The sequence below is a fragment of the Diprion similis genome, chromosome 14 (genome assembly GCF_021155765.1).
Source record: "Diprion similis isolate iyDipSimi1 chromosome 14, iyDipSimi1.1, whole genome shotgun sequence".
NCBI classification, from domain to species: domain Eukaryota; kingdom Metazoa; phylum Arthropoda; class Insecta; order Hymenoptera; family Diprionidae; genus Diprion; species Diprion similis.
This window is the reverse complement of record NC_060118.1, coordinates 11,441,330-11,455,086: the sequence shown is the minus strand read 5'-3', so window position 1 is coordinate 11,455,086 and position 13,757 is coordinate 11,441,330. Positions and strand designations below refer to the sequence as shown.

General features: G+C 35.7%; 1 protein-coding gene across 2 annotated transcripts in view; it reads left to right on the top strand.

Moving 5' to 3' along the window:
- Positions 1–12,037, top strand: part of LOC124414741 (dystrophin, isoforms A/C/F/G/H) — a 303,596-nt gene extending 291,559 nt beyond the window's left edge. Inside the window, exons 44-54 of one of the 2 annotated variants that reach the window (XM_046895783.1) lie at positions 6,112–6,371; positions 6,823–6,981; positions 7,131–7,267; positions 7,381–7,585; positions 8,214–8,299; positions 8,402–8,729; positions 8,815–8,926; positions 9,018–9,656; positions 9,765–9,879; positions 11,355–11,462; positions 11,917–12,037. In XM_046895783.1, the coding sequence (XP_046751739.1) occupies positions 6,112–6,371; positions 6,823–6,981; positions 7,131–7,267; positions 7,381–7,585; positions 8,214–8,299; positions 8,402–8,729; positions 8,815–8,926; positions 9,018–9,656; positions 9,765–9,879; positions 11,355–11,462; positions 11,917–12,023 (2,256 nt within the window). In that variant the 3' untranslated portion in view covers positions 12,024–12,037. Of the gene's footprint in view, positions 1–6,111; positions 6,372–6,822; positions 6,982–7,130; positions 7,268–7,380; positions 7,595–8,213; positions 8,300–8,401; positions 8,730–8,814; positions 8,927–9,017; positions 9,657–9,764; positions 9,880–11,354; positions 11,463–11,916 lie in introns of both variants that reach the window. The other variant, XM_046895785.1, reaches the window with a different exon arrangement.
- Positions 12,038–13,757: the final 1,720 nt, after the last annotated feature.

The window sequence follows — 13,757 nt, the reverse complement described above, 5'->3', positions numbered from 1 at the left end:
ATACATATGCATATAATATTCCTTCGGGGAAATTGTAATATCGGCTTTTATCTGCAATTCGAGAAGGTAGAATTGCGATTATCCTTTATCATTATTTAATTCCCTATCGGCAGACTGTAGACAGACTTTCGTATCTTGCAACCGTGACGATCGATTGTGTATATTCGTCATTATACTCGTGTGTGTATAATAACACTTGCACTTGTGTATACACAATGCACAATACGATGTGTATGTGTATACATATAATCACAAAAATACATATAATGATAAAATATCTCCTTTTTCTTCTTCTTCTTCTTCTTCTTCATTCTCGAAATCGAGACTCTTAGAAATGCATATCAATGAAAACGTTTCCTTCAACGTCTCTCCGACGTAACTTGCAATATCACACCATAATGTAATACATTATTTTTATACACCGTTCAACCCTTCGAGTCACAAGTGATTTTGAGGTCGGTTGAAATTTTTTAACCCAAAATTACCACAGGATCAAATCGTAAGCGTCAAAAACGTATCATCTTATCGTATTCATCGATTCAATAACGCGCCACTCTAGTTAGTAAAGATAATTTTGATAAGTTTAAAAAATTTTTAAATTCCGAATTAGTTGATAAAAAAAAAAAATTGAGAAAAAAAACTCGGCCCACGGATTTCCTTAACGGGATCGAGTTGCCGTGGAATACCCCATAAATATACATATACATATATATATATACACACACATATGAAATATAATACTAGCCTACATAAAATGCACCGAGTTATTCTCCCCAGTCTTGGTATGCTTTTACACAGATAAGCTTTTACCAACTTTATCTCAAGCAAACGTCATAATTGAACACGCTCTAGGCAACGGCGGGCAGCCCATCAGCTTATAGACACCCACCACCAACCCATACGGATGTAAAGGTTATACACCCTGGCCATCCAGGGTTCGTGCAGCACTTTTACTACTCTACAAATATTTCCCCACCCTCCCCCTCCCCACCTATTATGCGCTCGTAAAGTAAAGAAAAACTTATGCCTAAAGCCATTCGTCCGGACGGGACGAAAGATCCTAGACTTGTTGTAAAGTGTCGAAAAGAAAAAAAAAAAAAAAAAAAAAAAAATAGAACGTGACAAAAAACAAAACAAAAAAATTAGAAAATCGAAGAAGAGTATTTTTTTTTTTTTTTTTTTTTTCTTATAAATTACATCAACGTTCAATTGTATTTGCGGTTGCTAATTTACCGATGAAAAAGAAACTTGTATTATTTACGTTTATTGTATATCTATACTTACACTTAGCAATTATTTGCAAATCGTTGATTTTGATAAGCGAAATGAATTTTAGAAAATTATTAATTTTTTTTTTTTCTTTCTCTCTTTTCTTACTTATTATATATATATATATACAAACTGATCGAACGTACGTATTATTATATAGTGTATGTCTGTATCTATGATAACCGCGAAAAGGTAATTCAGCTTCTCGATCTTGCACACTTCCGGCGAAATAGACTGGAACACAGGACCCGGTTCACGTCAAGGAGCATAAAAGCATGTGAACGTCGAGAGAAAGAAAGAAAGAGTGAGAGAGAGAGAAAGGAGATGAGGAGTTCGATTTCAGCACATTCGTATGGTGCATTCCGTGCCATTTTGAACTGGATCTGACCCTTCACCTCTCTGATTATACAAGTTCCCAAAATTTGTTTTGACTCTTGAAGAAACTAAGTTTTTTTTTTTTTGTCTTTTTTTTTTCAATCTAGATTCATCCTTCTCAGAGCTTGAAAATTTTTACAGATGAAACGAAGATTGTTCAGAATTATTAAAAAATTTTTAATTGTGTTTAAATTGTTTAAAAAATTGTCTGTAAAACTAAAACCTGAGTGCCTTCGAGAGTCAAGAAATTGATGTAAAAAATCGTGAACCAAATCAGAAATGTCAAGGATCTAACCCAGGTGGAGTTGGCACGGAATGCCCTGTATTCGCATGCCTCCATCTGCGCAACTACGCCGTCGTTGGCTAATCCTTTGTCACGTTGGACGCGGTGTGCAGAGTTCCAGGTCGTTCACTATACCTTCTACGATTACTAACGCGATCCGGGTTCAGTTCACAAGCTCATGTCGCACGTGCATGTACAATGTACCATATATATATGGGAGATTCCATGCGAACCCTACCAACGTCCGTCGCTCGTCTTTTTTCAATTTGTTTAACATTTTTCCTGCAACTGTTTCAACTCCGAAATATTACTCTGAATTTTTTCCGATTTTTTTTATTCAATTGCAAAGTTAAAAATAAAAGATTTGAAATTTTTTCAAAAATTTTCAGACCGTTCAAACAGTGTTTTAGTTGACCGAAAAAATGGGAAAAAAATCGTTCCAGTCTTGAGATGTTTGGGATAGAAAATCAGATTTTTCAAAAAAAAATTTTTTTTTTTTTACAATATTCAAAATCACTTGGAACCGTTCATAAATAATTAAGCACTTGAATGAAAAATCCAGTGAAATTCAAGGTTCCGTAAAGGTTTATTCTTCGTGGAACAATCACTGTTTCAACTCGTTCCGTTCTATTCTATTCTATTCTATTCTATTCTATTCTACGAGTGTATAATCACCGAGCGGAAAACTTTGTGGATAGTAAAAACTTGTCACACCTGTTGAAACAACGAACTGCGCAATTATAAAAGAAAAGAAAAGAAAAGAAAAAACGTCACGTGTATAAACGATGGAGAATAGTTAAGAGTGAAATTTGAGCGATGATTAAATTCTGCAAGTTGAAAACACGCGAAACTTGAAAAACAACAACAACAACAGAGATACAAATAATCTTTCGAATAAAAAAAATCAAGCAATTATTATTACCACTCTCTGTAGCTTAACAAAGTCTAAAGAACCGTTCGCGATTCGATATACATATATATATATATATATATCAAAACTTGGTATATAACAGAGAAATCCTTGACTTTTCGTTCTTTGATTTTTCTCCCAGACTCGAAGCAAAGTCTTTCTGCTTTTTTTTTTTTTTTTTTTTTTTTATCTCCACTTTGTTTGTCGGTTAAGAAAACTTGCAGGCCGTGAGTCATTGCCACAATTTTATACGTATACACAAATGCATATATGCATCATCGGTGAGCAGGGTTAAGGTCTTTCGGGTACCGCGAACCCAGCATCAGCATCAGCAAGTTAGCTGCGTGAGAAGAACTTATAATAGACTGTTGAGAACGAAGAGAAGAGAAAAGAGAAAAGAGAAAAGAGAAAAGAAGTTGGTGTCAAACCGCCAGACGACGATAATAACCATCGTCCGTCATATCATATCTATGGTAAGTTCTATGGTGACTCAGAGCTGTGCCTATGACGCGACGATGGTTCTTTAACGACTATCCGGGGTTGGCCAAATAAGAGACGCCATCTTCTTTATCCTATTGCGAGATAAGGATATTTAAGTATAGCTGCAGGTAATGCGGATGTAACATTGATGCTAGGTCTACCACCCTGCGCAACATCATGACAAATATACCCTCAGGTACCTATATACGACACTTCCGTAGCATTGGGACCATCGAGAGATGAGATAACCAAAGGTCAACCGACAAAAGTGGTTCTGCGGATGCCGCCGCGTTTTTTAGACGCGATAACGGAAGAAAGGGACAAAAAAAAGAACAACATTTTTTTTCTCATCTTCCCTCTTCGTCTGAGTATCTTTAAAAAATTGCTCAAATTATATATATATATATATATATATATACGACGACGATTTTTGACATTTTTAAAAATTTGAAGCGACCTCTTAAAATTTATTTTTCGAACTGTCCTTTGGAGTGGGCTCTTAAAACATCAAAAACTAACATTTTGTCACACGAGACTCAAAAAAAAAAAAAAAAGTCGTTTTTTTTGCGCCACTCTAATATATATATATATACAATGAAAAAAGATGATTGTTTCTTTCTTTTTCATTTCAACGAGAAAGATTCAAAAATCATGTTACGTATTATACATATATATATATATATATATTGAACATTTATCAAAGTGTATAACAATATTATACGTATAGCTATAATATGCACAGCACACACCGGGGATAATTTAAGGGATGTAATTCTAAAAATGGCGAGTCCTCCTGGCGCCAGACAATTAATAGCTCTCTCTTTAAATTCCCGAGACGAATTTAAAACTCCGGATAGTGTTTATATATATATATATATAATAACGTATATATGTATATATGTGTGTAAGTTGAATTAAGATGAGGGGGTTAACTTTAATTGCTCGACCGGCTACACAATACAACCAACGACTTCGCCGGATGCTACACAACGTGCAAATGTGCCAAGGAGAAAAGTACAAATTAATTGGAAAAAAAGGAAAGAAATAAACAAACAAACAAACAACAGAAAATGAACAATTAAAAGATCGAGAAGAAAAGAAGAGGGTTAACAATTCTTGAAAAAAAAAAAAAAAGAAATAGAAAAGTAAAGTTAAACTCAAATAAAGAAATGCATTTACAGGCTAGCTGTATGCGTTTATTATATATACATATTTATATGTATGCCGAAAGTGGTAAATTCTTGGCAACTGTAGCGCGGTGTGCAGGAATCGTCTAATATATATGGTATTCTCGTACAGTCCTGTATGTACGACTGTAGGTACATAATCGTGATAATTAATTTGAAAGAGGACTGGACTTTTGAGTCGTTTTGCGTTATGCAGGTTTATTATTATTAACGTTTCAATTTAATTTCGCCCAATTGATCGTACATTACGATATCTATACGGATAAATGAATGTGTGTGTTGTACGTACATATATGTATATATATGTATGTATATACAGAACAATTTGGCTAATTGTACGATATTAATTTATCACGTCGCGCGCATTTCGCGCATCTGCACAGTGGATTAATTTGACGAACATCGCGGTAAGGAAAATTCTGTCCAAATTATAATACAATTGACGAGTCGTCAGTTTGCTAATTACTTGGATTATACTTTTAATTTGACGACATTTTTTTATACTGCCGCGCCGTACTAAAAAAAAAAAAAAAAAAAAAAAAATTCCCTCGAGTAATTTTATATATATTGTAAAATAATTGTAACCACGAAAATGGAAAAGAATTATGTGGAAAACTTAAAATCCCTTGGCGTAAGAAAAGTTTTTATATGTATGTATATAACAATATAGAGAAAGTAATTTAAAATATTGCTTTTATCGCTTTTTACAAAGTAAAGTTAATTCCTTTCACGCGTATATATATATATATATATATATATATATATATATATATATACAAAATAATTTTTTCTTTCTCTTTTATCCCCACAAGACTTTCCAACGGCTTTAGAAATTCACGAAACAGGCTTTAATTTCTGATCCTTAAACCCGAAGACTACGTTTTCCAACTACATAATCCTCGACTTCTATCCGTCGTTTCTGAATTACGGGGATATATACAAAATGTGAAATCACAAGTTGACAGCTTAATTTCCTTTCGTATTAACATCAGCGGCGGGTATAATCTTGATGAGAGGAGATGAGAGGAGAAGTAGAATAATGCGATATTATCCGTTTCTGCAAGTATGGATCGGCACTAGATTATTCATCATCATTTAACCCTTTGAGTCACGCATTATTTTGCCAAGTCTATAATTTTATGACAAAATCGTATTCTTTGGATTTTGAGGTCGTCGATTACGAATCTGAAATCAAATTTAAAAAATTCAGGATTGCAGATCTAATATGGCGGACGAAAATTTCAAATTTAATCAAATCCGAGCAAAAAACCCTCTGCAGTGGTTTTCGTACTGAATTTTCAAAATTTGATTTTAAATTCGTAATCGACGACCCGAAAAATCGCTGTACAGATTTTTCCCTCCGAATTCGATCGAATTTTAAATTTTCAACCGCCATATTAAATCCACCATCTTAAATTTTTCACATCAGATTTTAGATTCGTAAACAACAGCTAAATATATAAAAAAAAAACAGATATAAAATAGGTGCGATAAAAATACTTATCATTATAACTATAAAACGGTTAAACATATATAGAGACACAGAATTATCATCATTATTTTAAATGTATTTAACGAAAATAATTTCTTTTATTGTCTAATTGCAGAAAATGTGCGTGTTTCAAAAATCCTTGGAGGATTTATCCTCAAGAATGGCAGCGGCTGAATCTCTGAAAGGAAACTGGCAAACTCCTACGGATTCGAACGAGGCCACAGAAATGTTGGATCAATTGCGAAAATTCGGTGATCGTCTTGGTCCGATTCAAAGAAACATCGAGGACACAAACGACCAAGCGAGTATCTTTGCTTCGAGCAGCGTTATCGTGTCGCACGCTTTACTCGCAAAACTCGAAGATCTTAACGTCAGGTGAGTTGCCGATTTGCAAAAAAATAAAATTGCCAAAAAAATGACTCGACATTAGAGATTATTTATTAATCAATTACAATTATTCAATATAAATTTTCTCGTTCCTTTACCGAATGGATGATTCATTTTCAATCGATTATAAATCCGCAAAAATTTATACATATAAATTATAAATGTAGTCATTTATTTTTTTGGCAATTTATTTCGACGAGATGTGTGTTGAAAGAAATTATAACTTCTAATCGAAAATGGTAAGATGAATTTTTTGAGCGAATCATTAACGTGAAGTTGATTCAAAGTATTATTGAAAGTTAAAAAAAAAAAAAAAAAAGTCTGATTTCAACTTTCAGATTTTCAATAAAATTATCTGATTTCTTTACTGACTTTTAAGAATTCTATCTAAGTCCCTACGAGAGAGACTTGTCTAATGTTCTGTTAACTGTGTCGACAGGTGGAAAGTTCTGCAAGTAGCTGTAGACGAGCGATATAAACTGTTGAACGGATTTGGAAAAGACGGCAGCACCCCAGGTAGCCAAGCTTTCCTTGCGGGCAGCGTTGAGCCACCATGGGAAAGAGCACTGACGCCAGCCAAAGTGCCTTATTACATAAAGTAAGCTTTGTGAGAGACTAGCGATAAAGATATATATAATTATATATATATATATATATACATAATATAAGTGACCAGAATTGTAGAATATAGTAAAACCTGCAAAAGAATTTAGAAACCTTGAATAATCTTGGGTTAAACATTTTTAGCCATCAACTGGAAACGACGCACTGGGATCATCCGCAGATGATAGACCTGATGTCGTCGCTAGCCGACCTTAACGAAGTCCGTTTTTCAGCATACAGAACTGCGATGAAACTAAGAACAGTGCAGAAGCGATTATGCTGTAAGAATCGCTATCGATTATCTATTTACTATTGATTTTACAATTGAAATTGAAAAAAGATTCGCTAACCATTAGTAAACTATTGCCAAAGTAACGACGATTGTTTTCAACAGTGGATATGCTAAGCCTCTCTGCTGCGCTAGAACAGTTCGACACGCACGGTCTACGAGCCCAGAACGACAAGCTGATAGATATACCAGATATGATAACGGTTCTGACTTCGCTCTACGAATTAATAGCAGCTGACAATCCGTCACAGGTTTCAGTACCGCTGTGTATAGATCTGGCCATCAACTGGCTCCTCAATGTATATGATAGGTATGATAGGTGAATATTTCTCTTAAACTACCTCTATTGATGTGTTGAGTTTGATTTACAAAATTGCGACGCATGCTCAGGAGTTATCTTTGCAATATCATATATATATAAGTCTTCTACGTGCATGACATTTTTTTTTTTTTTTTTTATCGTTGTAGTTTGCATAGGTTTAAGAATTTTACACGCAGCTCCCGCTACAGAACGACTCGAGCTATAAATATCTGTACCTTATTTTTGTACGTTCGTTTAATTTGTGCAGATGTTCGATTCGTCAATTGCTGTCACCTAATACGTCTTCGATATATATATACATATTTTTCTCTTTAATAGCACCGTGAAACCACATGCCTGACTCAAGTTTTATCAAAGTAAAAATAGTGATGAAATTCTCTGAGATGCATGAATTTTACCGGAGAGACTTTTATGATTTGGCCGTTACGCCGCTTCAAAGATAAATCTACCGTCTGAATAAAATACATTCTGTAGTCTCGGCGTAAAAATATACTCGACTTCAGCTACTGCTGCTATTTATTATTTACTGCAGTAGAAAAAAAAAAAAAAAACCATTTACAAGTGGAATCTTGTGGACGAACAATCAATATTAATTCAACGTTGGAATTTCTTTCAGTCAACGAACCGGCCAGATTCGAGTACTGTCATTCAAAGTCGGCCTTGTTTTGCTGTGCAAGGGACACTTGGAGGAAAAATATAGATGTGAGTAATGGGTCGATCGCCACGTTGCTGTTAACTTGTCTGATCTGGTTGATTTGAACTCTAATTCACCGCTAATTTATAATCTTATTTCTTTACTTTCAGACTTGTTTAGATTAATCGCCGACCCGAACAGATTAGTGGATCAACGAAAGCTCGGGCTGCTACTTCACGACTGTATCCAAGTACCCAGACAACTTGGAGAGGTTGCGGCGTTCGGTGGGTCAAATATTGAACCTAGCGTAAGAAGCTGCTTTGAAAAAGCGGGCAAAGACAAGAACGAGATTGAAGCTGTACACTTTTTGAGCTGGCTTCAACAAGAGCCACAAAGCATGGTCTGGCTTCCTGTTCTCCATAGACTATCAGCTGCCGAAACAGCCAAGCATCAGGCCAAGTGCAATATTTGTAAAGAATATCCCATCACTGGTTTCAGGTAATTAATTACGAAACAATATTCTTAAGAAATTGATTAATTGGATTGTTCAAAAGTTGACTTAACGATAAATGCAATATTACAGATATCGTTGTCTGAAGTGTTTCAACTTCGACATGTGTCAAAACTGTTTCTTCTCCGGTCGCAAAGCAAAGAATCACAAACTGACTCATCCGATGCAAGAATACTGTACCGCGGTACGTTTAAAATAGTTTCTGAATTTTTTTTATCCTGCCTCTAACGTAGTTCTCGAATCTTATCGCCAATTTGAATGACAATAACTTACAGACAACGTCCGGCGAGGACGTAAGGGACTTTACAAGAGCGCTGCGTAACAAATTCAAGTCCAAACGATATTTCAAGAAGCATCCAAGAGTCGGTTATCTCCCTGTGCAAACAGTTCTGGAAGGCGACGCTCTGGAGAGTCCAGCTCCGTCGCCTCAGCACAGCACTCTGAGTCAAGACATGCATTCTAGACTGGAGATGTACGCGTCGCGTTTAGCCGAGGTTGAACTATCGCGAACGCGAAGTAATTCAACACCGGATAGCGACGACGAGCATCAGCTGATAGCTCATTACTGTCAGAGTCTCAACGGCGCGGACAACATCAACGTTCCGAGGAGTCCTGTTCAAGTAATGGCGGCAATAGACGCCGAACAGAGAGAAGAGCTCGAAGCGATGATCAGAGAACTGGAAGAAGAGAACGAGACCCTTCAAGCCGAGTACGAAAGGCTGCGCTCTAATCAAACTCCAGGTTCCACACCTGAGGACGGCCACAGCACCCGGCAACCTGATTGCGACATGATTGCCGAGGCTAAACTGTTGAGGCAACACAAAGGGAGACTCGAGGCTCGTAGACAAATACTCGAAGACCATAATCGACAATTAGAAGCGCAGCTACAGAGGCTAAGACAACTTTTGGACGAGGTAAATTTTCCATAATTATTTGGCAATGTGTTATTTATTTGAATATCGGTAAGTTTAAAATTGGATGAGTTAAGTGACGAGAGTAAGAAATGATCGTTTACCTTCTAGCCCAATGCAGGATCACCCTCAAAGACTGGAACCCTGCAAACTCGAAGTGTAACTGCGTCGCAGTTGGCCACCGATTCCCCAGCGAAGATGAACGGGCATTATCACGATTCTCCAGGTTTGTTTTATTCACAATTATCACTATTTCATTACATGTTCACATGGTTGCTTTGGGATGCTGATATCGAAACATTAGAAATCATACTTCAAAGACTTTCCCATAATGAAATCACGCAATAAATTCTCATATTCATGCTAACGGTAGTTGAATAATTATTTGTAAAATAACTGTTGGGGAAAAAAATATCAGCTCAACTAACTGAAATCAGAGTAATCAAAATATCGTCAAAGCTATCTTTTTTCATCCTCATGCAAGCTTTTAAGCGACTGGTCACTGCCGAAAATTTCTAATATACTAAGCATCGGTGCACAGTGCGTACAAAAACGTGATAATAATACGACACTTGGTATAACTTTCGTTCTTTCAATTATCTCAAGCTTACAATTAATATTCGCGAATGTAGACTAGAGGAATGTAATCACGTGACGAAAACCGTGTTTAAAACAATCTTTTAAAAAGACCCCGCAACTGCGTCGTGTTAGCGAGTAGATGAAAGTCGAATTTTACCCGCAGATCTTCAATTTACCGTACACACCAATCACTCGACACTCTACTTCACACAAGTCACTGAAAGTTTATCGCAGATATAAAACGACATCCTGACAGGTTTAAATTAATTAATATTTCCGCTCGTGAACGAGATCAGAATGCGCGCGCATCAAACCATAGACTAGTCATCAAACGTTGACTGCATCGAATACACTGAAAAGGGAGAAGTTTCTCGAGCCAAATTTCTGTCGCAGATGGCGCTGCGAGCAACTTGCGTATGCTCGCGTAAGGCTAGATATTTACGAGCGGGAAAATGCCGAGGAAAATGCTACGGCAGTAAGCAGCGCTACGCTGCCACAGTGAAAAACTAACCGTGAAAATCTAGCTTCACAGTCCCTATAAAACAGATCGCATCTATCTTGGCCGCTATTTTCTGTCGAACCGAAAGCGCGGAAAATTTGAAACATGTATAAGGACATAAATAGAAACGTCTATGTTATTAAATAAACATATTAAAAGCTAATGTTGTAATATATTCATCATATAACATCACGTTTCTATCTACTTATGTGCGTTCAAAATTTTCCACAATTTCGGTTCGTCCGAAAATGGCGGTCCAGGTGGAAGCGAATAATCGGACGCGGTGTTGTAGAGATTCTAACATAACTACGCGCGCGTATTGTGCTCGTGTGCCGAGCATCCATGCACAATATAATCGATGTTAAATTTGAACTAGAAGAGGTATGGGAATGGTCTATAAGGCCTATACCTAATCATTTAGAAAAAAACAAAAAAAACTAGAAGAGGGCATACCGAACGCCAATCTCATCCGGCATTTCATCGCAGGTTGTGAACTCGGTTTAAACGATTGCTGTTAGTCCCGAATTGAATATGTAGTAATTATTTGCAAGTTGTTCAAAGTTCTGAAACCGAATAGAAAAACTGTATGGTGTTTGGTATACGAGGTAGTATTATGGGCATAGGTGGTGGAGGATGGGGTGAAGGCAGAGCAGGAAGTCTGGAACGACCGCCACCCCCGCCACATTCACACAGCATATCACATAACGTTGGCAACCTGATGCACATGGCAGGTCGGTACGCTTCAACCGGATTATTGCATGCTTGCTGTGTTCTACGTATTCGCAGATGCGCAAAGCAGGAAAATTGCAAGGGTCCGCCTGTGTACAGGCAACTCACGTTACTCTTGCGACACCGGTTGCCTATGTACAGGTGGCTCGATATTGCGCATTTGCGAAACAACACTATTAATAAGTAGAAATGAACAAGTAAAACTAATCACATTTCATACAATAAATTAACAAAACATGCTTAACTGCTTTCATGCAACAGGACGGATGTAAGAGGTAAGACGACTGTCACGTATATGAAACAATAAAAAATATTCCAAATCCGTCGGTTTTTTCTTATAACAAATGTATGTTTCCCTACTAATGGGTGGTGTTATTTTTTGTAACATCGCTAATATCTGGATCACGATACGTCTCACTTTGATAACACGTACGAATGGATTTTTTCAATCAACAGGAGACTTGGGTAAGGCTGTCGAGGAACTGGTTACAGTAATGACGGAAGATCCGTCGAGAACAAACGGACAAAGAGGACCACCACCGCCGCCAGGATTTAAACCATAGATTATACATATATTGAAATAACATTCTTGGGTATTACCGAGATGAGACGACTGTAATTTATCCCTTGAATATATCATCTATTTAACACATACATACTATAGGTATGTACCTACGGTTTATAAACCTAATTGTAAATGACGACCAAGAACGAGTCTGGCTCTAACGCATATCAGAGACATATTGAACGTAGTTTAACTATGTGAAATGCAGGGGCAGGATGGGGGCCGCCAGCGTGGTTTTGGGTATTTTATAAGTTTTGATATACAATTTGTATAGCTGAATTATAATTAATATGTAAACTGTTACTTGGCTTGGCTTTGGCGGCTCCCCTGCAAAATAGAAGAAGAATAAATCAACTACATATTGGCTTATCATATCACGGACTTATCATACAAAGAATCAATTGTTAATGCTTAGTAGCTATAAAATATGAGGATAAAATATTATAAATATATATATATATATGCATATATATAAAAATTATTATTAATAATAATAATAATAATATTACTAATGCATGAAAAAGCAATGTATCAAACTGCATACTCTGTAGAGTGTAGACTATATTTACATGACCATTCTGTTTAACCACTGCCATTACATTTTTTTTTGTTTTCAAAGGCAACAATAAATAAAATCAATCAATTACCATAGAGTTTGAAAATAGCCAATAATACAGATAGCTCACGAATGAAAAGAAAAATGAAATTCTTAGGTTGAAGAAATTATTTTGTATTCAATAATAATAAAAGAAAGACTATCATATTATTATTTTGATTTTAATTTGAAAGCCTCTTCCGATTATGTATTGCTAATTTTGTAAGTTTAACTAAATGTTAGTGAAGAGAAATTTCGGAAACAAATATATTTCAAACTCCGTATCTTTTGAATGGCATGGGAGATTCCCTCGACACTGTTCAGATATAAAACTTGAAAATAAGAAAGATAACACGACAGTTATTTTTTTCATGGAACTATAGCGTTACTCCAAAATAATGTTCTAACGGCGATTGAATATAATAACATATTATGAATTATCATATTCCGCAAAATGAAATTATCAACCCCGTCATTTTTTTTACACTCTCTTTCATATCATGTATATCGTATAATGTGAACTGTTGTTACGCTACTTCAGTTTTTCATAGTAACACTAAAATCAAAGAGTAAGTAAAATATATTGGTAAAACATTTAAATGGATGTACAAAAAACGGGATCGCTGTTTGAATGACACAACGTCGTTTAGAAATAATTTCATATCAATTTTTATTGGTAGCGGTGGGATGCAAAAACTACACTGTATATAACTGAGCACAAAGTTCTCGTTAGATATTAAACAGAGCCCACGCGTTAATAAAGAAAAACATCGTTAAATTCGTATCACTCACCTGTAATAAGTCTTCTCTAGGGTATTATCGTTAATAAATGGTGTACCTACGTACCTATATATACTTAGTTACGCAACGTTACGTTGATGCAACAGTAAATTAGAGGTCATATCTCGTGGAAATATGTTAATTATTGTATTATAAACATAATCATGAATTTCCAGTAGATTGTAGTACATAATACATTGCCAAATTATAGCAATCTCAGTCAAAATGTTCTTCAAAACCGTGAAGTCGACATGATATATGCCCTGCTCATAGTAATGCCTCGTTAAAAAAATAACCATCGTTATCTTATCATCAATATTTATATTATTATTATTATTATTATTATTATTATTGTTA